Source organism: Mustela lutreola, chromosome 4 (assembly GCF_030435805.1).
Source record: "Mustela lutreola isolate mMusLut2 chromosome 4, mMusLut2.pri, whole genome shotgun sequence".
Taxonomy (NCBI): domain Eukaryota; kingdom Metazoa; phylum Chordata; class Mammalia; order Carnivora; family Mustelidae; genus Mustela; species Mustela lutreola.
The window spans coordinates 182,212,036-182,238,593 of NC_081293.1; the positions used below are offsets into that span (position 1 = coordinate 182,212,036).

Below are 26,558 nucleotides of genomic sequence, written 5' to 3' on the forward strand. Positions count from 1 at the left end.
TCACGCTACCCCCCGGAGGCCAGCATGGACCCCAGACAGATGCAAGTGGCAGGCGGACAGTCGTCCCTGCTCCCTGCCTCCACTGCCACACTCCCATTCTCTCTCTCCCTGTCCTGCTTCTGCGCCGGAGGCACCGCTGGGTTCAGGATTTCCACTCTCTATCAAAATGCTGGAGGTGGGAGTGACTGATGAAATCACTTATACTAAGATAGAGTTTGCCAAGAAGACTTCCAGCAGGGATGGCCACTCATGTCCTCTCCAGCAACAGCTCTAGGGGGCTCGTAGTGTTTGCTGGAGGCCTGTGTTGAGAAGGATTCAGAGGTTGGTTCGGTTTCATGCGGAAGTGATGACCATTGAGGACACTGGCTGGTAGCATGCGTGCTCTCTCCCTACCTGGGGGCATGATCCCCTCCAGAGGGCTCTGCTTTGTAACTGCAGACAGAGCCCTGAGTAGAAGAACGTACCTCTGGTGGCTGAGTTTAGAGATCATGGAGCTGGAGAGAGAAGCTGCCGCATCTGTCCCTACTTACGTGGGGGCTCGTTACAGCCAGGCTTCCCCTCTGCCGGCTTCCAGCCAGAAAGACCCAAATGCCAAACTGCATTTTTATTATTTTTTAATAAACTTTATTCTATATTACAAATAGGTTTTTTTTTGTTCTGAACTGCAAAATAGGAATGCCTTATATTTACATACACAGGTATACAATTAATTATAACAAAGGTACAGAAGCTTGCCTTTACCAAGTTACAACTGGGCTCCAATTTAAATAGCATAGGTTTTCTTTTTAAAAACTTTATTTTTTTAAATCTTTTTTTTTTAACCTTACTAGGATACTCTTCGTTAAAAATCAAAACCAGAAGACCCTCTTCCTCTAATAGATTCCATCCACCTATCTTTGAGGCTCATTGTAACACTGTTGTCTAAAGATATGTTTTGCTTTGTCCTAACCAAGGGTCAGTGTTCAAGGTGGGAGCTTTATGGAGTCAGAGGTGGGCCGGGGCTGGAGGGGGGTGACCAGAGCAGGAGTGACCTGCCCTACTTCCTTCAACATCCTCTTACCGAGACTCAAAGGCCTCTGCCTGTTCCTCAGACCACCCATGCATCCTTCCCTGTTTCTCCTCTTCCCTCTAGCATTGGACTTGACTCTGGGTCATGTGACCAGGCCAGACACTGCTCCCCCTATGCCTCAGCTCACTGAGCCATTCTCTGTGGGTGGTACACTGGAGTTGCTGGTTATGGTGGTGCCTGGGCAGGACCCTGCTGGAAGAGGTGGGCTGGTCCTTACCAGCTCTAATGGGCGCGGGGGGAGGGGAGGCCAGCTGCACCCACTCCTTCCTGTCCATGTCAGGGTTTGGGAGGTCTTGTTCTGGGTCAGCACTGCCATGGCATGACCAAGCAAGGACCTCAGGCCTCAGGGATGCCAGACCGAAGCAGGGAGTGATGGGGGGGAGGGTCGTCTACTCTAAAACACAAAGTCATTGGTTTCCAAATGGAAACAAGATTCTTTGAGGTAAACTAGCTTTTCTTTTTAAAGAACGGAAGGTTTAACGAGCCAACAGCTGGGGAGAACATCAGGGGAGGGAGGCAGAAGGGCAGCACATGAGACACATAGTGCATCTCAGCCATGGGCCTCACCCTCATCTGTTGGTCCTGTCTGGGAAGCGGTCGTGCTTGGTTGTGTCCTTTGTGTGGCTCTTTAACTGTATCCTCTGTTTTGAATCCCATTCTCGGAAGGGAGCCCTTCCAAAATGTGCTTGAGTCATAAGATCAAAGGTACTAACAAAAGAACTAATTCCAGTTCAAAAGAAACGGAAGGTGAGCTGCATAGAACGGGTCTGTTTGCCATGAGCGTTTGCCCTCTCAGGGGAGGGGACTGGGTCTCTCCCTGACCAATCCTGAACTGGGTGTCCCTCCAGTTTGAGGGAAGTGGATGGGGACTGCAGAGGGGCTCGGCAACACTGGGGTGGCCCAGAGAGCCAAGGCTGGACAAAGCGAAAGAGGGGTGAGGAGAAGGGAAGGTGGGGCACACCCGGCGGACGGCATGTGCCCCCCCCCCCCCCCCCCGCCACGCCACTATCTCTGCCAATGAGGACAGAAACCTCTTTTCATTTATTACGGATCTCATTTTGTTTAGTAGCTTTGCTTAGCTGGGGTAGTCACCTGTCTCCTCACAAAATTTAACTGGGACTCTACTGTTAAAGTTGTATCACCTTTAAAACCGAAACATCCTGTATGTTTTATAAAGTTGGATACTCCCCCTCATTAAAACGAAAACAATTTTGTCAGGGAGCAAAGACTTGTTAATTAAAAACAAAAGTCTCTCTTCAAAGTCTGAAACTTTTACTATAGAGATTCCTTTGTGAGTGGAAGGAAAGGTATTTTTCTCAGTTTCCTGGCGGAGGGGCTTTGCCACTCTTGGAACCATGAGGACAGGGGCTCCTGGCTCCCCAGCCTTTCCCTGCAGCTGCGTCTCTGGCCTGTCCCATGGCTGTGCCTCAGCTTCCCGCTCTGTAAAGGCTCTCACTGGCTGCATCCGTGGGAGGAGAGGGGCAGCATCGCGGCTCTAGCCATCAGAGGTGCCCGGGAAGCACCACAAATATTAGCAGCCATGTCCACGCCTGGGCAATATCCTGACCCATTTTTTAAGAACAGGGGGAGCCCCCCTCCTCAGCCCCAAGGCTGGCCTGGCAAGTCATAGGTGAAGAGTTTTTTTCTTCTTTTCAGCAATTTGGACTTGACCTGGGCTCCTTCCTTAATCTCCAATGCTTAACATAGACAAACAAAAAACCTCAAACCCCAAGTAGACAGTCCACGTACAGATTAAAGAAAAAGGGAAGGGTCGCGGAGTCAGGGGCCCTCAGTCACCTGTCTTGGATGTTGACAGGAGGCATGGGGAGTGACAGGAGGTCCTTGACGTGAACTAGAAGAAAGAGGAAAGGCCAGGAAGGAGCCAGGATCGGCCTGGGGCAGGGTCTTCTCCCGGGGACTCTGGTACCTGGAGGATATGCTTAGACATGCCTCTCGGAAGCCTTTCAGACCCCTGCTGGGACCGCTTGTTGGGGCAGCTCATCCCTGGAAGGGCCACGAAAGGGGTGTCCCTGGGTCTCCCACCCGCAGAGCCTCCCTGCCTCTTCTCTCCCTCCTTGCTTTCTGATTGGTGGAAGCTTGTTCTCGATTAAGAATAATTAACTTTAACCCTCGCTAGGTTAAGTAGTTGACTTCACATCCTGTGAAGCCAAAGGAAGTGTCCCCTAATTCCTGAGAAAGGGGACAGACCGAAAACAGGACTTTCCCTTCTAGGGCAAAGCACGTGGTGGTTGAGGGTGCTGGAAACATCAGCAGGACTTGCCTCTTGCAGTGGAGGCTGCTTGGGAAATCATTGCTTGGGGCTCTTCTGTTGGGGGATCCCCAGGGCCCAGGTGGGACTGGGGCCCCTAATCTCTCAGGGAGGCAGTGCTGGGACGGTGGCAGGGGCCTAAAGCTGCCCGGGGAGGGGGTGCTGTGAGGTGTGAGGCTCCCGTACCAGGAAATACGCAGCCTTGGGGCAGAGGCTCCTCGAGCAGAGCTGCAGGCGAGGGGGATGAGGGGGACAACGGGGCACACTCGCCTCTGCGGGGGAGGGACGCTCTCAGAAGCCAGACATGCAAGGGGAACACGAGCACAAGGATCTCGGGTGGGGGGGGTGGTGCTGGGACAGTACCTCGACATTAGCCTAGGGCTGGGGGGAGAGGCCCGGGCCCGAATGGACTCCCACTCCTGCCCGGCACAGTCCTGGACAGTCTGCTTCACTTTGGGATCATCGACAATGACCTCCCTCCCAGACCACAGCCCTGCTCACGCCTTTCAGGCTTGACTCATTGGCCAACGGGCTTACAAGAGGGAGGCTCTAGGGCGGACTCTGGGTGTGCGTGCTGCTCTGGGGTGTGACCCTACCCTGGCCTGGAGACACTCAGGCAGTCCTCTGCCCCCAAATTAAAACCACACTGAAAGAAGGCAAGACAAAGTATTTTCCTGAGGAATTAACTGACACAGTAGCCAACTTCACTTATTCACTTATTGGCACTCTTTGCCATTACCAAGAAATATTGGGGTCTCCCCTTATGTGGAAGGACGAAGAACGGCAAAGCCCACACGTGGGGAGACCTGTGCTCCCCGAGAGCAATGACCCACCTGAAGCCATCTGTCTCAGCCTCTCTCCGTCTGTCCTTTTAAATTCAGGACCCGGTAAAGCTCCTTCTCTCCCACCACCCCAGCTGTAGCCCATCTCTCTCCTACATTCAAAATCCCCATGTAACCTAGGTCAGTTATTCTGTGTGATCGCCCGGCGCCATTAGGAGCCTGGTGGTCTCAAAGGCTAGAGGGTGCAGGAGGCGGTTGAAGGGGCAGGTGAGATGAGATGGGCCTTTTCTCTCGTCCTCTCTTCCAGGGACTCAAGAAGTTAAATAAAGATTCCACCTTAAACAGAGTTATGACCCGGCAAATCTGCTGGGGAGGGAGACCTTGAGGGGACCTCCCTCCCCCAGGACCAGTTTGCCCAGGTCCCTTCTCTGCTGGGTGGTGGCCCCCGTACTCCTCGGGGCAGCTCTCGGGGTCTCTGGCCTGCCAGGGGGAGACCGGGATCCCAAGGGGAGTTTTGGAAAGAACACGGGGAGTGAAAGACAGCTTTCTGATTACTTTGAATCACATGGGTACCAAGAATCCAAGTGGAAAAAAATGGAAAACGAAAGGAGAGAGGAAAGAGAATTTTTGGTAGGGCAAGGCGGGTTGCAGCTCTGGGTGATTCTATCCCGTTTCTCCAGCCCAAGCAGGCCTCAGAGACTTGGGGGTGGGGGGGGAAGAAAGAAAGAAAGAAAAAAAGAAAAAGCCAGCAGCGACCACCCCACCCCCACCCTAGCAATTAAAGTAAAATCTGCCCCACCCCGTTCTCCAGGAGAAAAGAAAGCAGGAGACTGTCCTCCCCTCTTTCTTCCTGACATTGAGGTCTCTCTGAGGTGTCTGAAGTTTCTCTTATGACAAAACGGGGCAGGGGCAGGGTGGGGGGTGGGGGGTGGGGTGGTTCTGTACCGACAAAGGAACAATAACAATAATAATAATAATCCGGTAAAAAATAAAAGCTTCAGCAGAACCATGATAACAGTCTTCTTTTCTGCCTGTTCATTTTTTCTAACTGTGCAAAACTTAAAAAATAAATCATACACACTCACTCACACATGCGCACTCTCTCTCTGTCTCACACACACACACACACACACACACACACTCAGCCTCCACTCAGCGAATCTGTGTTAAATATGTTTGTGTCTCTCTCCAACTCAACCCCTCATGTGTGCAAATATCTCTTAGCGGCCATGGTGCCTCCACCACCTGCCCCCCACGTGCTTCCTCTCTGGTCGGGGCCCGGGGCTTCTCGGTTGGAAATAAACGGGTCAAGGGTAGAAAGCCCATGCTTCTTCCCCTGGCACTTCATTCACCAAAACCTTTGGTTATTTTTCCTCCTCGATGTGTATCTTTCCCCCATTCTCCTCTTTCCGAGGCTAGGCTACTGGTGTTTTGTCCCCATCTGTCCTCTCCTTGATGCCACGTGCTGCTCTGGTGTGGGTCACCTTCCACCCGGCCTCTAGTCGAGTCCAGGTCTCCTGCGGCCACAGAGCACCCTGGCTTCCTGCGAACAGGTGACTCTCCTTCCCCCCACCTGCACTTGGCACAGAAAGCTAGTGTGGACATGTCCTGAAGCTGTAGAACCAATGAGCAAGGGAGGAGATGGGAATCACTAGAGGGTCCCCTCCACAGGACTAAAAATCCTTTTGAGCTCTCTGCCTGCTCCTGGGGCACACGGGTGTGCGCACACACACACACACTCACATGCACATGTGCACGCAAGCTCACACACACACATACTCATATCCAAAGGGGCCAGGTTCCTAAAAGTATAGGGTGCTCCATGGACTTTGCTGGAAATGGAGTGCTTCCTTCCCCGTTCCAACTGGGGCTCACTTGGAGAGGATGACAGGGATGCATGTCTGAAGCTCAGGGAGCGAAGGCAAGGCTGGAACCCTCTCTCCCAACCACACCTTGGACGATGCTTCTCCTTGTCTCCCAGAGCCATGGACAATTAGCCACCAGAGCTGCCAGGAGAGAATCCCGCTTAGGGTGGGAAACTGGGCCCGGTGGCAACTCAAGTCCCTCCAGGATTCAGGTTTCCATGACCTTCCATGAGACCGTCTCTTACCACAGCCCCTGCTCACCCATGTCTGAGCACACATTTGCCTGAAATGAGAGAGCCAGAGATTGGAAGGACAGGTGGAGAGACAGATGCCGGGGCTGAGGTCTGCCATATGTCTCTTCTTACGTTGTCGGCTAGGTCCTTCAGCTTGAGTCCTTGGTCCCTCCCAGACATGGCGAGCTGGGGGCTGAGTGTGGCTGGCGTTTTGGTTTGTCTCCGTGGGGCTGGGTTTGAGTGTGGTTCTCTCTGCGATGACTGGGGAGGAGGTGAGGCAAAGGCAGTGACTAAAGAGGCAGCAGATGGTAAAGGAGTCATTGCCAAGGAGGTCTGGAGAGTCCAGTGACAAGGTCATCTGCATAGCAATGGCACAGGGCTCTGCAGGGGGACAGGGGCTCGGCTGTCCGCCCCAGCCTTCTATAGAGTTCTCAGAAGGGGTGCTGGGGATGGAGCCAGTGAAGGCGGCCGGAGGTAGGATCTCCTGGATGTACTCTGCGTTTTCCACTGACCCTAGATGAGCGCTGACCGAGGAGAATGCCGGTACTTTCTCTAGACAGCATCGAGGATCTGGCAATGGATGAGGCCTAGGACTATAGACATGCTTCATTTGCATTTGGGGGTGAATGGAAAACAACACATTCTGCTTCCAGGGTGGGTGTGACTCTCTTTCCCTTTCTCTCCTTCTGTGGGACGTTTCTGCTGCTCGGAGCCAGACTAGAAGGTCAGGAGGGTGTCTGCGGTGGCATGTAACTGCTGTGTCTCCTGTCTGGCTTTCCACAGGCTGGAGAAGGGCTGGAGCAGGCAGGTCCTGAGGAGCACTTGGAAGGACTCCAAGAAAACCGCAGGGGGAAAAGGTGGCCTCTGGATGCCAACGCAACAGGTGAGAGGCGGCTAGAAAAACACCTCCCAACTCCCCTTTCCCAACTCCCATCCGCCATGTGCAGGAGCTGTGGCCTTTCTTCTCACATTTGCAACGGGACCACACCCTGGTGGATCCCCTTGGAGATGGAAACAGGGGACAGAAGAGAGCCAGGTGATGTCTTCCCAATGAAGATAATACTGAGCTCATTGCCTCTTCCCTAGACCAAGGTTCGGCCCATCGTGGGAGGTGGAGGAGCATCCTCTCTCCGTGGCTTGTCCTCCGTCCCCGGGCCCCGCTGCTGATGTCTGCACTCAGCTGGGAAAGAGAGCTCCTCTCTCATCTTCTGGCCGGGTCCCCGTGGGAGCCTGGCCCTCTGGGACTTGCCGAGGGGCGGTGGCCTGGTTGGATCGCCCTGGCAGAGCCCCAGAGAGAGAAGAGAGGCAGGGAGGAGGGAGAGACAGAAAGAGGCGGAGAGAGACAGCGCTGCTCAGGGGATGCTGCTGACGCCAGTTGGAACTTGCACTTGGTAAAGATGAAAATCTAGACTGAGGCACGGCTTGGTGTGTCCCTCCCCCCAGGGGCCCTGGAAGGACGGTTCTCAGCTGTCTAAGCTCATGAGGGTTATGACTTGTTCTAGTTTGTAGGCCAGTTTCTGCTTTCCGCACTGGTCATCGTGGTCCAGAGGTCCGAGGATCTGTGGAAGGGCGGAGAACGGGGAGGTTACTGGTTTGTGCATCCAGGTCTCTGTTCTTAGGGCGTGCACACACAGGGCGAGTGTGGCCAGGCTGCGGAAGCCACGTGCACACAAAGATGCACACGTGAAGCCGCTGGGTCCGCGGGCAGCCTGGCCTACTGGTGGAGAGGCTTGGGGGCACTCAGGTGTGAGGTGCGGTGTGTGGGTACCCTGGGGTTGATGTGCACAGGGGTCGCACCCACCTCAGCGTGTCTGATTCAATGTGTGCCCTCTGCTGCCCGCGTTGGGCAGCTGGCCGTGGGCAGACACCCCCGCGCAACAATGTGCTGGGCCCTCCAGGGTGAGCAAGCACACAGCCCCCCCCTCCCCCCACAACGTGAAGCGTGGCACCCTGGGTCTCTGGGGAATGTGGTCTCACAGATCCTAAGAAATCCTACCCCTCCTTCCTACAACGGCTTATCTTCCCCCAACAGCTCCCCAAGAGCCCACACTGAGAAAGCCATTTGGCTTCACTGCATGTTAATGAACAAATACCCCTCCGAGAGTTTTAGCTCATGCTTTCCTGGTCATCAGCGGTGATCATGTCTGCAAGAGCCTTTTCTGAGATCAGATGGTTGGTGAAGGACCATGACGGTGAGGACATGAGGGAAAAGAGATGAGAATTTGATTCAGAGTCTGGGGATGTGGGACTGAGTAACAGACCTGCCAGTTTCTAGGTAGGTGACCGGGAGGCAAAGAGGAGGCCGAAGGCTCGAGAGGAGGCTCTGCGAGCTTTGGGTTTGCTGGCCCGCGTCACGGGCATTCAACGGGGAGACCAAGACGGAGTCGCCGACTTCTTCACTGGCCAAGAACCACCAGTTACTGGCACCAACATTTCAGGAAGAAGGGACATTTTCCAGGGCAGACGAGTGTCCTTGTAGACTAAAGGGCAGTGCTTCCAACATGAGGCCATTGTACCCCGTACTCACACATTCCATGTCGTCCTTCTCTCATGTGGCCACGGACAGGGGAACACCTGGCCCTGGACCAGCACTGGCCCGCAGGCTGGTGTCTCGGGCCCCACAACCCCGAGGAAGCCATAGCTGGCTTCCCCTTCACCTGAGGTTTGCAGCATGACGCTGCTGCTGGCCTGCTGGGGCTCCTTCCTTAGCTGGGGGCTCCTAGACTCTCAGTGATGAGTCAGGAGGAGGCAGAGAACCGGAGGCACTGGCTTCCGCTCCTGTTACTACCTTGCACTCAAGGAGAAGAGGTTATGCTGCTGCTCAGATATGGGGAGCCTCGGTTCTGAACCCACTTGGGCTTAATCTGCGTGACAAAGAGACCTCCCATAAGCACCTCCCTACTGGCCAGGAAGAGGGCATTGTCGGCTGTGGCCATGACCCCAGGGGAGGCTTTCCACCTGGGAACATGGCAGGTAAAGAGCTCCCATTCCGCTCTGTTCTGTATCTGTTGCGATGCTCCCCGCCCCGTTCCCTCTTCTCCCCGCCACCATGCCGTCCGGCCTGCCATGGGAGGGGGAAACTGCTTATTTAAAGAGAATTAGATCAGAGAGAGAAAAGGGAAAAATAAAAGAGAGGGACAAGCAGGGAAGAAATAAGAATTTGAAAAAGAAAGAAACATACTTTTTCTAAATATCTGAGACTAGGGATTAAGGCGGAATTAACAGACTGGGACACTTCTACAGTCCTCGTTCTACAGAGCACAGCCCCCAAGTCCGAGGTGGCAGGGAGTTTCGGCAGCAGCGGTGGGGGGTCGTCTGGGGTTCCTGCCCGGGGCTCTTGTGCACAGAGGCTGCTACAGGCGGGGAGATGTCCTTCTGTAGCCCGTCCTTCTCGACAGGGACCGAGCAGGCTCACCTCCTCGCTGTACTTGCCCACGTAGGAGAAGATCTCCGAGAGCGCGCTCATGGCATTGAATTCATTCATGTGCATCCGGGACTGCTCTGCCAGGTACGCGTTCATGTCCTGGTCGCTGATGGCCGGCATCTTCCCGATGTCTGAATAGTACCTGCCAGGGGAGGGAGAGGGGAAGAAAGGAGCTGGAGCCATGCAGAGAGATGGGAGCTCCCAGCGCAATGTTTGGGGCCAGTGTTGGCGTGGCATGGTCCCCAGGGGACCACGGGGAGCTCTCTCCCACCTGCACTTCTGGGGCTGGCCCAGGAGAGCCCTCGGCAGCTCTGGGTACAGGGGGCACAGAGGGAAGGGACGTGACGCTGATGTGGCCAGAGGATGAATGAGGCTGGGAGCAGGAATATGGAGGAGCTGTCCCCTGCGTCGGCCTTGTTCTCAGCTACCGAAGAGCGTCCGGTCCGTCTCTGTCCTTCTGACCGCTCCTCCCGCAGACGCAAATGCTGCCCTCCACAGGGCCCGAAGGCTCTTCCACGCAGTTGCTCTGCCTCAATGCCCTCCCCTCCCTTGGGGTCACCTGGGAGGAGGGCGGGGCTGGGGCTGCTTGGGGAGAGGCTGGCAGAAGGCAATCAGTCACTGTCACTTGCAGCTGTGCACCGCTGTCAACTGGTTAATTAGATGCCAGCATTTACATTTTTAATTTGTGCAATTTGACATTTTACGCAGCAAACCCCAACTCCTCCGCCAGAGGGGAGCTGCGCAGTTTCCTAATGAGGAATGGAAGGGCCCCGGTGCCCCAAAGATGCCCATGGCCCCCTCCCCATGTGCTGGCTGGCTGTGGGCCATGTGAAAGGGGCCAGGAACCCACAAAAACAGGGGGACGTCAGGGCATTGGGGGCACCTCAGGAGTCCTGGTCACTCCAGCTCAGCCTGCGCTGAATGCCTAGGGCTTCAAGCTGGGGAAAGCAAGCCTGAGAACCTGGAACAGAGGAGGGAACAGAACCTGGGACGGTCGCCGGGGACAGGGGCTAGGCTGAGGCAAGTGAGGCATCCGGGGCGCAGAGTTTTAGGCGAGGCCCTGTGTACGCACAGGTGCCTATGACAGGCCTCTGGAGTTGCCTGGACCCAGGGCTTGATCAGGCGAGGGAAGGGGCATCCTCAGAGACTCACCCCTGGCCCCTTGGCCTTGTGTCACTCCCAGCCTGGGTCCCTCGGGGCACCCACCGTGAATGCATAAGTCCTGTGCTGTCCCCCTTCCTCCCCCGATCCCTGCCCAGGAGTCGGGTGACAGGCCGACACAGGGGTCACTCGTGTGTTACTCCAGCCATCACGCTCAAGGGCCTGCAGTGGAATGACAGCTCAATTTGCTGCCAGAGCGTTTCTGGGCCGCTGAGGCCGGTGATGGCCGCCCTGCCCAGAGCCGCAGCCTCGCTGTGACTGCGAACCTGTCGTTCCAGAAACCTTCTGAGGGAGGCAGAGGGAAGGAGATGAAATCCCTGCGCTCTGGCAGAGGAAGGGGCCGGTTGGAGGGGCCCTCCTCGACCTCAGAAACCCAGCCCCACACAGACACACTCGCCAACTGCTTTGTTGAGCTGATTGCATTTTGGCGGGAGGTCTGGGCCCAGCGACAGGAACTTAATGAAATGGCCTTTCTCAGAGGAGCAGGGGGGGCTCCGATGAAGCCGTCCTGCCCCCGGCCTCACCCGGACTTCATTCTTCACATCCTTCCTTCGGGGTGGGGCCGTCCGTCCCCCTGGCCTCATGTTCAGAGCCCTCCGTTTCCTGTCCTGTGGCATCGTGGCTCCATCGCTCCTTCGGACAAGAGCCCACTCTCTTCCCGGCCCACGGCCCACCCCTCCACACCCTCAGCTTCCTCAGGGTCCTGGGTATTAAATGACATTCCAGGGATAAATGTTCCAGCGAGAGACTCGACTCATTGGCACGCTTTCTGGAACGCAGTAAATGCCGGTGTTCCATTTTATAGTGGAGACCCGGGCTTGCATGGGTGGCTCCCGACCTCACCCCCCCCAAAGAGATGTGTGCCGTTGTCTCCTCATGGATCCCATGCCTGCCAAGCTAAATGTGCTCGGCACATTCCCCCATTGGTGGAAACCATGACCTGGTAACCTCCCTGGTTTCCCCACCGCCAGCGCCCAGGCCCAGCGCTACAACGCCTGGGTCCGTAGCTCTCTCCTGACAGTGACACTCTGTCACCTGTGGGTGGTCAGAGAGACTGACCGGGATGAAAACCCAGGTCCCCACCGACAGGACAGGACTGTCATCAGATGCAAAGACACCTGCCATTTCCATCACCTGCTCGTGAAACCCCTCAAGGGTATGCGGATGGCCTGTCAGGCTCTTTGCATGTAGTGACCAGGCTCCGACTGCAGCCTTTATGGTCCCTGCGGTGCACCAGAGCCCCGGTTAGGGAGCGCTGTCTCCATGGAACTAGCAGGTGCCCAGCCCCCTGTCTGTTCAACATGGCTTGTCTTCATGTGTGGTAGATGCCCAGGCCATTTCTCCAAAGAGAATATCTAGAAAGTGTGTTCGTGGGTGAGAAAGAGAGGGAGGGGGTGGGAGTGGAGTGGGGCGAAGGCAGGGCTTCCAACCTTTCCAGCGGAAGAAACGGGTGGCGGCCCACCTGGACGTGCTCTACCTTATTCCAACATCAAGGTCGTGTTCGCATCAGCAGACCAGGCTCTCCACTGTAGCCTCCGTGCCGAGGTCACTCCACTGGACCTGGGCACGTCTGTGGCCACACACTAGGCCATGAACAGATCAACTACATGTCCTCACCTTTGGCAAGTTTGGAACAACTGAGCCAAGTCGCCAAGGGTAGCTCTATTTCCTGGATGAGGTGGGACTTGGGGTCTGGCTGACACTCTGCCTGGTTCTTGACCCCAGCCCTGCCTGGGGCTAGCTGGGCCTGGCCCCCCAGTGGGGCATGCTGAACCTGCTTTGACCTCTCCTCACTCCCCTTCAGGGCTGTGCCCCCCACCCCTGGCCTTGCCAGCACCCCTTGAGCCTGATAATGACCTCACTCTGGATCCCCTGGCTGATGGGCAATTGCTTCCTTCTCGATTCCCGCTGGGCTGGCCTTTGCGCTGGTCTCCACCATGGAGAAGGCTTATTGATTGTGAAAAATGCAATTATGCCCCATTAATGAACTTCACACAAGTGTTTTTATCAGTGGGTTGTGCAGTGAGGAAGGGAAAGGTCAGCCCAGGCATCTGTACTTGAACTTCCTTCCATGAGATTTCTATCTGCAGGTGAGCCCCTTCAGAAGGGACTGGTGCTCTGAAGGTCCTCCAAGACCCGTCTCTAGCTGGCGGGCCAAGGCCATGCCTGCTGAAGAGGCTGGGTCCTGCCACTGGCCCTCCCTAGCATTCCTTGCTGACTTTGCTCCTACCGGATGGGATGCCAGTACCCATGGGGTCCCTGGGGAGCTGCTATAAAGTCAAGGCCCCAGAATGCTGAATTTTCTGCTGTCGACCAGACTGTAACAGTCTAGGTTTGTGGGCTTCTGGGGGATGGGCCCAGTGTGTGATGGAGGGTGTCTCATCTCTGCCAGTACGATGGCTCTAGTGATCGCAGAAGTGGTCTCCAATGCCCTGAACTCTTAGAAGAAGAGGGTTTTGTCATCCCTTCAAAGGCTTCAAGGATGAAGGCGTAGACATGAAAAATGCTTAGAGCCTGATGTTCTGATGTACAGACGCTTGGCTTACAAGGCCCTACACCAAAGTCTCTTCTTCTGAGAACCATTCCGTGACCTCTCCGGGCCCAGTGGAACCAGGCTCTCACTCCTGGAGCCTCCCGACTACAGCTCACGGGGTTGTGGAGCACCTGTCCCGGGGAGACCACCGTGGAGACCCACGTGTCTTCCTTGACCACGAGAGCCACAAGGGAAGGATCAAGTGTAATGTATCCTGAGGGTCCCATACACTCCTGATGGAGACCGTAAATGTTTGACCCACAGATTGATGAATAAGTTAATGAAATGTCTGTCTATACTTCACCTCCACTATTGCTCCCAGGGCGAGCTGTCACAGTTTTATATTTTGAATGGATGGCTTCCTTAGGGGGCATTTTTAAATATTCAAGATTCTTAACCTTTCTCATGCTGTGATACATGATAGATGATATCCAAACGTGTGGCACACCCCTGTCCAGTTCCAAGCGGGCCAGCAGAGGTGCCACTCCACTCATTCCTACCCGGGTGCACCTGCACTTGAGCGCAGGTGAGAGCGGCTAATGCTGCGAGAGGAGTGACCTTGACGCTCTTCCAACTTAAAACAAGAGGAAATCACCACCTAACATCATTTTACTGATCTTGCTAAAGAAACAGAAGCTACAACTGCTCAGGACACACTGTTCATGGCGACAACACCGGTGAGTTCTGCTAAGATGAGTGTAGTGGTTGATTGAACCAAGAGATCCTTCTCCCCTTCTCTAGAGGTGACCATAAGCAAAACCCCGAGCACTCTGATGGACACAGCAGAGACTGGGGGTCTCCAGTGGGGCCACGGACCATTAGCACTGCCAGGTGTTTGGAGACAGGGATGGGGGGGGGGGAAGAATGGGATGGAATGACGGAATTGGGGGAGGTTGGGCAGGTGAAGAAGTTGTAGGAGCTACAAGCCGGCATAGGTGTGATAGAATGATCTAGGCTGTTCAACCAACAGAGTCAGTGAAGCCTCCGGAATCCACGTGCTTCCTACCTGCTCTGTAGAGAAGACCAGCCAGGGTAAACCCTGCTTCTTAGCTGGGATGGGAGAGAAGGCCCTCCTCAAATGTGTGTCGGATGCCATCTATCGCAGCGGGTCACTCAGCCTGAGTCCTAGGTGGGCTTTCTGCAGGCTCAGGCAGTGACGTCACAAGTGAGGGAGCCCTGGCCCCAAGGCGTTGGGTTCTACCATCATTCTTCTGGACTGCAGGCTGCCAGTGCCCTGGCTAGGCTGGGGAAGGCAGGGACTGGGCTCCCTGTGGGCCACGAGTGAGTTCTGTGCGTCTAGGCTTCACCTTCCAGCAAGAAGACGAGTTTGGATGCCAGGCTCCTCGGGCAGTGACCGTGAAATCAGTCCATCCATCATCAAATGGGGAAGCATTCTAGACTTGATCTCCGGACCTATTCACATTGTCTCCTAATCCCTCTGTCTCTGTACCTCATCCCGGAATGAGAGGAGCAGGGTTTGGGTGGGATCTCAAGCTAGTGAAAGATGACTGTTCCGAGAGTGCCACTGGTTGCTAAGAAACTAGTGGGATAAGAAATGGAAACCATCGAGCCACTCCTAAAAATAACCCCATGGACAAGGGTTCCTCCTGACCTGTAGCAGCTGCATGGCATGGATTTCATTTAGCACCGAGCAGCAGGAAGGCCATTAGCCCTGCGCATGCGTCCTTCTCACCCCTGACTCGCGAACTGTGTCCTGGGGGGGAGCCCTCTCTGCAGATGTCTTGGCACCGCCCTCAGCCCCCCACATCCCTGCTTCCTTGCTCCCTGCCTGAGGTCCCAGAGCGGTGCTGTCACACCAGTGTCCAGGTCCGCCAGCCCAGATGCTGCCTTTTTCCTCTCTCTCTTTGCTGAAGAGCCGGGAACCACGGCTTGTTTCCCGCAGCTCTACTGTCAGAAGAATGAGCCACCACCTATCTACATGAGGGAGGTGAGAGCCTCTCCTTGAGGCTCACACATAATCTGAAACAAGGACAAGAGAGCTCCCTCTCTGTTGGCCGGCAGAGATGCCCACCACACGCATCAGCAGGGAGGGGTGGGGAGGGGCTCAAAGAACAAGGTAGGGAGGAAGAACAAAACGCAGCCCCTTTTAGCAGAGCTAGGTTACTGAGGTGGCCGGGACTCCACGCCCTTTCAGTTATTCCCTCCTTACAAGAGAAGGCAGTTTTCAAGTATGAAGATGGAGATAGTCTCTTTGCCATGAGTGAAATGATACTGTTCATTTTGTCTCCAGTAACTAAGTCCAGAATAATTTCTGGTATCCTTTACTCTTAAGAAAGGCACCAAATCTGAGCTTTGCTCCAGATTTTTTATTTTTAAGCCACATGGTAAAAAGAGAACGGGATTTTAAAATCAGGACTACCATGTGGAGTTGTACAGGTTGTTCACTGCACAAAGGTGCTTGGGCTGACAAGCAGACCATCACTCAACAAACCATGCACCCTGTCCTGGGGTTACATCCTCCAGCAGGAAAGAGGACTTTCCCTAATTCACACAGGGGCACCGTATAGGTTACCCAAGAAGTATCATAAATAGCAGAAAAATGATGTGGGAGTCAGCTGAGTGTGGGAGTCAACTCTCATTTTGGCCAATGAAGTCATCTTGGGCTGATTACTTAGTTATTCTGAACGTGTATTTCTTCACTCTCATGGGCAGAAAATGAGGTTATAATCTTGTCCTCTTATATCCCAGAGTTACTGGCATGAATAAATAAAGCTTTGGCTGGTTGCCTAGCTCAGGTGCTTGGTATGTGGTGCCGATTGGCCCAGACAAACCATTGATGTTCTTTACCAGGAGTTCACTGTGTATGAAGATGGGCTCCCCAAGACGGGCCCTCAAGTCACAGGACATTGCATGAGACAACGATCAGATCAGGGCTACAAGGCTGAGAAAGCACATCAAGAGCTCATCTTGGTGGAGTCAAGGTCTGGGGCGGTGAGAAGTGTCAGAGTGACAATGACATCCCTGCCGGACATAGGGAGACTTGCCGGATGGACAGGGGCAGATGGGTAGAAGACTCCAGAATTTCTGTGCCAGATGTCATTTAGTCTCTCGAAAGTTGGTTGGTTTTGTTTTGTTCAGGTGGGAATTAGAGCAGGAGCTGTATTTCCTTCCTGGGCCTGAAGGCATTTCAGCCACACAAGATCTGGGGCCTTCCATGCAGGGAAGCAGAGCCCAGTGGCAACCTCTGGCCAGGATCCCTGGGGTCTTGTTCAGCGGACAGTACCACTGGGCCCGTGGGGGTGTAGGCATCACAACCGCAGGATCAGGCGTTGTGAGTGACCCGTCTGTAAGCACCAGCCCATTCTGGAGGGGACGGAACCCCGCATCAAGGGCAGTAGTTTTGCTGCAGCAAGGGGCCCTACCGTGGCTCCCGGGCCCAGCACTCACCTCTCTACCCAGTTCTTGTAGCTGGGGATGTCCTTGGCATAGAGCAGCTTGTTGGATGGGGAGTCCTTGCCTAGCCGGTGCTCAGACGTAGAGCAGGAGTCCATGAAGGTCTGGGCCACCACGGAGAGGCAGGCGTCCGTGATGCTGTTCTTATGGATGTCGAACACGAACTGCGGGTTCTTGATCATGTTGACCCAAAACCGCAGGGGCAGGCTGTGCAGAGGGAAGGGGCAGACGGTCAGAGAATCTAGGGCGGGGGGCTGTGGGGTAGCCCGGAGAGTTCTCCGGAAAAAGAGAATAGGCTGGAAACCCACCGTTCTTAAGCAAAGCCTGTGCTTCTGACTTACCTGATAGGAAGCCGAGGATCAGCAAGGCTGAATAATCTGCCCACAGCTAGAATGCTGACGGCTCCGGAGAGGGCTTGATGCCTGGCCTGCCCTGTGGCCCTGTAGGCTTCCCTGGTAGCCCAGGGCTGGGGGCTCAGAGGTGGCCAGGATGGAGTTTCTGACTCTAGTCTACTGTCCGCCCCCTATGCTGGATACAAGGCCTCTCCAGGTGGCAGACTGTAAAGAATAACCTGGAATATAGGATTCATGTCTTATTCTCCACTGTCCACTGTATGACTTGGAAGAAGGCACATTGGTTCTCCCTTCCTGAGAGTATCAGCTTGATCCCACATGGTACAGGCCCTGGGCTGGGCTCTTTAAGTGTAGCTAACTGATTCCTCCTCTTGGAGCTGGCATTCACAGAAACCCACATTCACAGCCCTTCAGCCGTTCCCTCGTGTCGCTCCTCCCCCCGCCCTCTTTCTTGTACTTAGCACCTACTGCATACCCAGAGCTAGGCTGGCACCTGGAGATATAGTGTGACTAAGGCACATCCCTTTGCCCCCAAGACGCCTGCACTCTGGTGGGTTCGAGGGCATCAGACATGTCATCAAGTACTCTGAGAACTGTCAGTGCTAGAACCCAGGGACACACAGGGTCTGATGTGGGACATAGGGACGTGTCATCCAGTCTATTTAGAGAGAAGCATCCAGAAAGTCTTTGCAGAGGGAAAGACACTCGATAGTCTAAATTTTAGAGAAGCACAGGTGTTCCTGAGCTGGAGGAAGCCTGGAGAGGAATCAGCTGAAGCAAGACAAAGAGGGGAAAAACCACGCAGTGTGACCTGGTAACAGCAAGTCACTGTCCGTGTTGCCAGAACGGGTCCCAGGGCATCGGGACAGGCTGCCCACCTGCTGCCTTCGGCCGCCCTCTGCTGCCTCTCCTGTTCCGGGGCTTCCATGCAGCCCCCCAAGATGCAGGTTAGGAAGCAGGGTGGCACCGAGCAAAGGCTTGCCTCTTTCCTTCCCTCTGCCCCTACCTGCTCACCACCTGCCTTTTGCCCCGGGTTTTAGTGTTTTGGCTGCTGTCTTCACTGCTGGGAGTAGTTACAGTGCTCCTGTGTGTATGGTTTGGCTCTTAGAACTTAAACTCTTTGAAGTACTTTCCTCAATATGGCGAGCACGATGTTTCTATCTATCATCTCTTCCAGCGGCCATGACAAATGCTAAGAGACACAAAGACCGCCTATTCAAGACTGCGCATCAATCAACAAATATTCCCTTCCCACAAAGTGTGTGGTGCGGGGCTCCAGCAGGCAGTGCTGAGCTCTAACCGCGTTAAGTGGCGCTCGTCTCAGCCTGGGAAATAGGGAATAGGAAATAAAGAGATAGCACAGAAAATGGCGACACACAGTGAAGGACAAGGTCCTGGTAGGTGCCTGGGGAGACCACGACAGCTAGGGTCAGAGCTCTGGATCAAGGGCTGTGACACCTCCCCACGCCTTCCTGTTTCTGGAGGTCCCACTCAGAAGAGGGACACGGGGCTGTCTCTGTCCAACACGCTGTTGTTTCTCCCAACATTCTCCTTGCTTCAGCCGGCGGTGCTGACAGGCAAATCAAACAGGGAAGCCAGGGCACCACACCGAGGCTCCTGCCTAATGAAATATTAGCATATTATTAACATTAGTGGTGGCACTAATCTCTGGTTGATTGCAGCCACTCAGGCTAAATGAGCAGGAGGTTTATTTCAAAGAGAAAAGGTAGGGGGATTGTTGAGGAAGGGGGGCAGAGGGGGAAAAGGTGAGTTACAACTTTGGCTGGGAAAAAAGAAGTCATTGTTTTTCACCTGGGGACAAGGAACTCTAAGTCCGCATGCGGATGTCCCAGTTCCCGGAGGAACTGCTTCTCGCCCAGGGAAGTGAGCAGGGTCGGGGGCGTACGTCCTTTGGAGCAAGAACCAGAGCCTGCTGCTGGCTCTGGTCCTGGCCTGGAGGTCCTGGTGAGGACAGCAGGGTACTGGGGAGAGCCGGTGTGAAGGGAAGGCCGGCCCCACGCCAAAGGCATTATGGCAGCCTTGGAGGAGGCCTTACCCCAGCAGGAGGTATGGGCTGAAACCAAATGGCTTACACACCCTCTCAGGGAGGTCTGCTTGCACTGCCCTAGGAGGGTGGATAGGGGTGTTTGGGAAATACTGCCTCTCCCCAGCCGGGAGGACCAAGAGCCAGGCGGGGTGGAGCACGTCATGTGTCCTGAAGGCTGCTGACATTCAGATGAGGGGGTCAGTAAGGCAGGCTCCCTGCCAGAGGGAAGCAGATTGGGAAGGCCAGCGACACGGCCCTCGGAACAGCTCAGATGAGTCAGGGTCGAAGGATGGGCAGAATTCAATGCGGTCTGAGCCAGAGGCAGGCACGGAGACACACCAGGCCTGGCAGGCCCTTCCACAGGGAAGAGGCTCCGCTGCGCGCTCCCGCACTGAATGAGGAATCCAGATTCTCAGAGTCTGTTTCGAAAAGGTTGCAAGAACTCTACAGTGGAAGATCCTCTCTCACCCGAAATTAATGTGGGAGTAAACCCAACTCCTTAGTGCGCGGTCCAAACTTCTGTTCTTGCCTGCCGGCTTTTCCAATTTCGGCAGAGACAGCACTAATCTTCAGGTGAGAGAGATGAGAAGCCAGAGCAGATGACATGAAACAAGGCTGTAGAGCCACTTCTGACTTCTCCTGTCATCTGTCTGGTCTGGGGCCACGGGCTGGCAGTCGGCATGCCTGGTTGTGCCCCCGGTGCCGGGCCCCTCCCAGCAGTCCGGAGCTGCCGGTTGGGCTGTCTTGGAAGAATGTTCTGGGGAACGACGACCTGGGACGGGGCTGTTTAAAAAGCTGCAGGGAGGCGATTCTGGAACGGATGGGACTAGATATAAGCCAGCCTTGCCCGAGGTAGAGCCCTCAAGTAGAGACCACCTTGGCCTGGCCTCGTCATCAAGATTTACTGAGCCACGGCTTTGTTCAAGGTTCCACGCCAAGTGCTGAATACTCATGTCTAACCTTGTAGCTGCAGAGGGAAACCCAGAGCATGCAGTGCGAAGGGAGAGGGGCGTATGGGTTACAGAGACACGGACCACAGTGGAGACCCCTAGAGTGTCAGAACTCAGAGAACCCAGCTGTCTCGCTGTCTCCGAGATGGCCAGAGCACAGACAGGAAGGTCTCTTCCCTACGGGGAGTTTGGCTTCTCGAATCGAACAGAAATACCTTTTGTTCACCTAGATGACTGCATGACAGTCACTGTTAGGTGCTGCCTTTTAGGGTCGGTTTCCCTCACGGATCTTCTCCCATTGCACTGGCCTCCCTGTCCAACCAGCTCCCTGCCTGTCCGTCACCCACTGAGGCCAGGGGCCGGGCCCGATAGGGTCAGTGCGTTCAGCGTCGGGAGAGGTGAGAGCAGAGGTGAGGGCTGAGACAGGAGAGGGTGGGGAGGCTCGGAGCCCGCTCTGAGGGGGCCAGGGGGGCCACGGCCACACTCACCAGTTGCTCTTCCAGGTGTGGCGGACATGGGGGTCATGAATGCCATGCTTGTCCGCTTGCTCGTCCAGGAAGTCGAACATGTACTTGATGGCCAGGGGCAGGGCGGAGCCCCGGTGTGCCGTGCTGAAGATGGTCTCGAAGAGGTCATCCACGAACTTCTGCAGGGTGCCCTGCGCGTGGAGGGGAAGGGGTTCAGACACAGCTCTGCCCAGAGAGCTGTGGGGCTGGGTTGTGAGATCTGCCCAGCGGACGGGCGGGAGAGGAAGGGAGGACGGCGTGCAGCCTGGCCCGCCTGGGGGGAAATACGGTGAGCTCGCGCATTATACCCCCACCGGCTTCCTCTGTCTCTGACAGCTTGCACTCTCCCCTGCACGTGCAAAACAGACAGAAAGCTGGTGATTGGACCTAAGGAGACCTTCATCTGTCAACGCGGATGGGTTTAATGCGGGTGGGGTTAATGCCCTTCAGTGGTGGTACTGTAGCCCCTTTCACGCAAGCTAATGAACAACTCACTGGGTCACGGCAAACAAACGCGGTCTGCCGGTCTGGTTGATGCATTCCTCACTGGCTAGTGACACACACTCTCTTGGCTTTGCCCAGAGCAGGGCGGAGGCCAGCTGCACGACTGAAAGGCTAACCATAGGCACACCGTGTCCCCAGAAGCGAGACTGGAAATACAGCCTGGAAAGTCACCAATGAAGCCTCATGTTCCTCCCTAGGGGTGGTATATGACACCCATGAGAAGGAGTCATTCTCTCGTGGGGCATGGTCAAAGAGCATGGACAAATGTGACTAGTGTCTCTATATCTGAGAACTGGCACAGAGAAGATGGACATGAAGCTTTAGCCTGCATCCCAGCAGTGATGCCTGGGTAGGGTCTGCTGGGGCACTGGAGGGCATTATAGCAAACCATATTGTTGGCAGAAGAAGACCTCCTTAAGTCTAGTCATCAGCATGGTTGAGGAGGGTTCTGAGGTTCTGTGCTGGCAGAGTCCTGGGGCGGAGTGGGTAACAGAGGGGTCCGAGCTAGCGTTTGCTACCTACCTGCCAGCTCTGACCCTTCTGTGCAGTGATGAGATTCCTCCCCCCTTCCCCATGTGTGTGAAGTCCCCTACCTTTGTGGCCAGGAGACGTGTCAGATAGATCTCGGACACCATCTTGCTTCCCCGGTCACCCTCCTTCTGGTCCCCATGCTCGTGGTTTTTCACCAGATGCCACATCTTCACTCCGCTCTCCAAGTCGGGGGTGATCATGGGTGTGCGTGAGCGGAGGCTGTCGGGGCTGCCCGTGTGCCGCATCATGTTTTCTGCCAATGCAGTGACCCCGCGCGTGTGAGGCTGTCCTGTCACCCGCAGTACACATCCCCCCCCAGCCCCCCTTGCAGCCGTGGCCAGGGCTGTGTGATCCTTCCTGTAAGGGCCTGGTGCCTCACAAGCAACCATTCCCTAGAACTGGGATGCTTTCCCTGCCACCTCCAGGAAGCCCTCCAGGGATACCTCACCCACAGGGATTCCTCATGCTCCTGTACTTGCATTTCCCCAGCCCTTAATTACTCAATTTCTAAGAAAAGAAGCCTGTCTGTTGTTACACTGTTCCTTGTGAGAGCTCTGAGGAGACGTCTCAGGATGTGTTCCATGTGGCCAGTTAAGGAGGAACTTTAAGAGCGGGCAGCCTATTCCCCTCGTGACTGTTGATCAACTGAGTAATCGCCTGTTACCTGCCTCCCGGCATCCTGTGTCTGACCGGGGCCACTCCTTCCCAAGGGCTTACCGACGCGTGGGTGTGGTGGGGCAGGGGTGGAGCAGGAAAGTGGAAGGTCCTACTGTGTGTAGGCGCTGCTGGGTCTTCTTATTTTTCACCCTGATCCCATGAAGTCAGTAACTTTTTCATTCCCCATCGTGCTGGGCAGAGCAGGCCTTACAGTGGTCAGGCAGCTGGGCCCAGAGCACACAGGTGGAGGCAGAATGGGGCTGCACTGGGGGCTCCCAACCCGCTTCCAGCACCCTCTCCCCCACCCGCTGCAGAGCCACAGACCTGGGTCTGCACCTTCCCTCAACTGCCTCCTAACAGTGTGACCTTTACATGTTGCTTAGCTTCTGGGTGTCTGAGTTATAATTTGCTGATCTGCATAATAAGGGGAAATAATAATTATTTAATTCACTGATTGTTATGAACATGACGTGCAATAATGAATATCATAAAAGTGAAAGCACCGTGTAGACTGTAAGGTGCTCGTGAAGGTTAGATTTTCTTCCTGTTTTCAAGGATGAAGGTCCCGTTCCTGCATCAGAGTTCTAGAATGGGGAGATTCCTCCCCGTTCAGGCTCCCCCCAGTGATGGTGAGCTTGCCCGCCTCCCATCCAGGTCTCCGAAGCCTTTCAGCCATGCTGCTGTTGTGACCATCACCACGGCAGGCTCGGGCATCGCTGTTGTGACCATCGCCACGGCAGGCTCAGGCATCCTCTCTGCCCCAGGATGATTCAGAGAACTCACCGTATTTACTCGCCGAGGTCCTGGAGACAGTGGAGTTGTTCACTGCATTGTAGGCTGTCACCTGTTTGGACACTAAAGCCACCACAGAACCGTCTGGCACCTGCAGGAAGAAGGCTTCTAAGAGCCTGGGCACAGAGACTCTGCCACCTCAGGAAATAAGGACAATCAGAATTCACTTGGGCTTCAGGGCAGTCAGTGCTCACGGAGGACCGGGGGACTTTGGAGGCTGTTGGCTTGGCTTTGATGCCACGACAGACCTGAACACTGAGTAGTGACCTATGCCACAGGTCCCTCTTGGAGCAGCTCTGGCAAGAGCTCACCAGCACCCTCCTTCCCAATGCTTCCCTGGTAGGGTGCCCGGCCTCAAGCCCCAGGGAACATCCAAGAAAGGGCCTTTTCTTGAGGACTTGCCCACATCGGGCTGGAAGCACGCATGTTGAGATCCTGTCTCCAGAGAGGTCAGGGTTTCCTGGCTGGGGGACATGAAGTTTCCCTGGGTCACTAAGGGATCAGAAGGGCTGGCCGAGAGGTGGACAGGCAGCTTGGTGTCCAGCCTCTGGGGGAGCCTGTTATTGAAGGTCCGAGACTTAGAGGGCTAGCGAGCCCCTCCCCTCCAGCATGGTCCCCCCACCTGGTAGTGGGCCAGGGTGTTTAGTCTCTTCCAGTCATTCTCAATTTTGGTGGTGATGTCTTCATCCTGCAGGATCATCCTCGCCCCGCTTCCTTGTCGCCACTCTGCAGGGAGAACAGTTGCATTTCAGGGAGGCCCTCAGGGCCCCTCTTGCAGGGGTCCTGAGGGCCTCCGTGCAGGTAGCTGCCCTCTGCCATCTGGAGCGTGCATCCAAGGACAGACAGGTGCTAGCAGAGGCTCCCTGAGGAGCGGGGACAGGCTCTCAGTGCAGAGGGCTCTGCTCCCTGAGGAGCGGGGACAGGCTCTCAGTGCAGAGGGCTCTGCTCCCTGAGGAGCGGGGACAGGCTCTCAGTGCAGAGGGGCGCTGAGTCCCGGCTCTGGTCCTCATCCCAGCAGACTATGGGACACAAGCGGGACAACACCTTCTGTCCCCGTGGGTGGCCACATCATGAGTAGATGCTTAGTAAGTACTGGCTGAGGGGAGAGGGCAGGTCAAAGCACTCAAGAAAGCGCTACGCAAACATAAGGCGGCATGATCAGCACCACAGGCTCGCCGGCTTGGTTGCAAGGTCTTGGAGCAAATGAGATCAAGCCTGCAGGGTGAGGCTCTGTGCACTCTGGTCTAGTTCTGGGGGCACACCCTGCACCTGAAAGCTGGCAGGTTGGTCACCCTTGGCAGGGAGGCTGGGTGACCATGTGTGGAGAGGTCCGCAAAACCTGTTCTCACGCCCAGGATCAGCTCTAGCCCCACAGAGTTGAGGTGGACGGCGGCATCTTGCTATCTAGCCAATGCCCAATTATTTGATGCTGTAGGTATACAGTTCTAGCCAGATGGTCTGCTCAAAGACCCAGATGCCCACAGGGCAAAGGCTGTCTGCTGGATCCCACAAAGGAAGCAGCAGACTGTTTCTCATCAACCCCACTGCCGTCACCCCTGCCCCCCCGCCCGTGGTCCCGGGTACTGGGTACCACACGGAGATGAAGACCTGCACTCTCCAGTCTTCACACGTGCACACATGGGGCCCCAGGTGCATGCCAGGCACACGCCAGCCCTCCAGTGCAGAGGCACGTGCACACCCACACACGCACATATGCTCACATACACACACCAGCGAAGAAAAACAGCCTTTTAAATTCAAATGTATTCACAGGCATCGCAGCCAGCAAGCCCCGAATCCGGCTTCCAGGCAATCCGCGCAGACTCTAGTACTTCTGAACCGTGCAGGAGCCCCGGGATTCACAGAGCGCAGTGGGGTGCTGGCCCGAGTCAGCCCACATCCTTGCCTCACCCCACCGTGTCTGTTCCTATGGTCTGTAATGACTCGATTCTGAATCTGCCCCCACCCATGCTAGTCCCCCCGCCCCCATAAGGCTGAGCGGTGGGCCCGAGATGGGTCACCTCAGTAGCACGGAGGGCCCCGATGCCTCCCTGCCTTGTCCCTCGGTAGTGCCAGTGCTGCTGATGGGAACCGGGCCCAGGAAGGGAGCTGCCTGCCCTGAGGAGCAGCAGAGTGGCTCCCAGCCCCCCAGTCCCGGCTCCAGGTCCCCGGCTTGCCTCTGTCTGGTTTAAAGCTTCCTGCAATGTCGGTCCGTCCCAAGAACAAAAACACACAGATACCGTGCGTGTTCCCTGCAGCGAAGGGGCCTCTCTCAGCCCATGGGGGCTGCCAGTCATTCAGCCCTGCAGGACCGCCTGGCTGGAATCAATCGCACTGATTAGGGCCTCGGGGCAGGTCGGGTAGGACATTAAAGGCACGAGGCTTCACTGCGGCACCAAGGCGGCAGTGTTGGGTTTATTGTGCTTTTTGCTTTTGTTTTCACTTTCTGTAGGTATGTAGGGATATAGGTGTTTGTGAGCGGTGGGACAAAAGACGTGGTCTGTCTGGCCGCTGGTCGGCAGCTGGTCTCTGGTACAAGCCGACTCCGGGTAAAGGCCATCCTGGGGCCAAGGAATACGGCAGCGGCATGTTGTGGCCCGGTCCCACAGCTGACCCTAAAAGGCGAAGCCTCTTGGGTCCCTCCCGCTTGTTGGGTGAATAGCATCAGAGCCAGTAAGTCAGAGACTGTGTGGTGGGGGTAGTACAGAGAAAGCGTGGGGGCACCACTCCCCACGTGGGGGCTGGAGGAAAAGCAGGGCAAGAGCTCTGGATGTTACGCCCATTGGCTGGGCCCAAGGGAAAAGAAAGTCTCCTCCACTGAAGTGGCTGTAGACTTTTTGTCAGGACTAGTTGCAGACCAGCTTTCTGGTTTACCAGCCACACCAGCACCGCTTGCTGTGGGAGTTGTAGCACCTCTCAGTGGGATCAGAGCAAGCCACATAGCCTGATGGACTGAGAAGTGACAGCTGGTGACTGATTTTGGAGCCTGGTGTCAGACTTCCCTGTTGTACAACTCCCCTGAAATTGTGCAGTGCGCAGCCTGTGTGGCTGTACTCAGCAGCCTTAGTTCTGAGTCATGTCTACTAATTATGTAAGCAAGTAAAAATCAGTCTGTTTCTCTGTCCCCAACTGAAAAAAAAAATAGGGCAGAATATGACCATGCTTCCCCCAGGGCAGTCAAGGAATGATGGCTTGTCCTTGGGAGTGCAAAAATTCAATGTTGCTAGACGCCTGCTGCAGTGTTGGTCCGGCACCAGGGACACAGCAAGTACTTGATGAGTATTAAAGGAATAATGAATAAGTGAAGGAAGGAAGGAGAAGAGTGAGTGAGTGAGTGAGTGATGGTGGCCTATTTTCCAAGCAGTATAAGAGAATTTTCTGCTTGTATGTTGGTTCTCACAGTGTGCAGTCAGAGAGTAGCAGGCAGAGGTGAGCAGTGAACTTAATCTATTAGTAACCTGGGCCAAT

The 26,558-nt window shown here is 55.3% G+C and overlaps 1 protein-coding gene across 1 annotated transcript in view; it reads right to left on the bottom strand.

Annotated features, from left to right (window-relative positions):
• Positions 1-597: 597 nt before the first annotated feature.
• Positions 598-26,558, bottom strand: part of PLXNA4 (plexin A4) — a 424,221-nt gene continuing 398,260 nt past the window's right edge. Inside the window, exons 26-32 of the mRNA XM_059171885.1 lie at positions 23,713-23,816; positions 23,082-23,181; positions 21,704-21,894; positions 20,589-20,758; positions 16,745-16,957; positions 9,634-9,784; positions 598-7,777 (exon numbers count right to left, since the gene is read on the bottom strand). Coding sequence (XP_059027868.1) covers positions 7,682-7,777; positions 9,634-9,784; positions 16,745-16,957; positions 20,589-20,758; positions 21,704-21,894; positions 23,082-23,181; positions 23,713-23,816 — 1,025 coding nt within the window. The 3' untranslated portion in view covers positions 598-7,681. The remainder of the gene's footprint in view (positions 7,778-9,633; positions 9,785-16,744; positions 16,958-20,588; positions 20,759-21,703; positions 21,895-23,081; positions 23,182-23,712; positions 23,817-26,558) is intronic.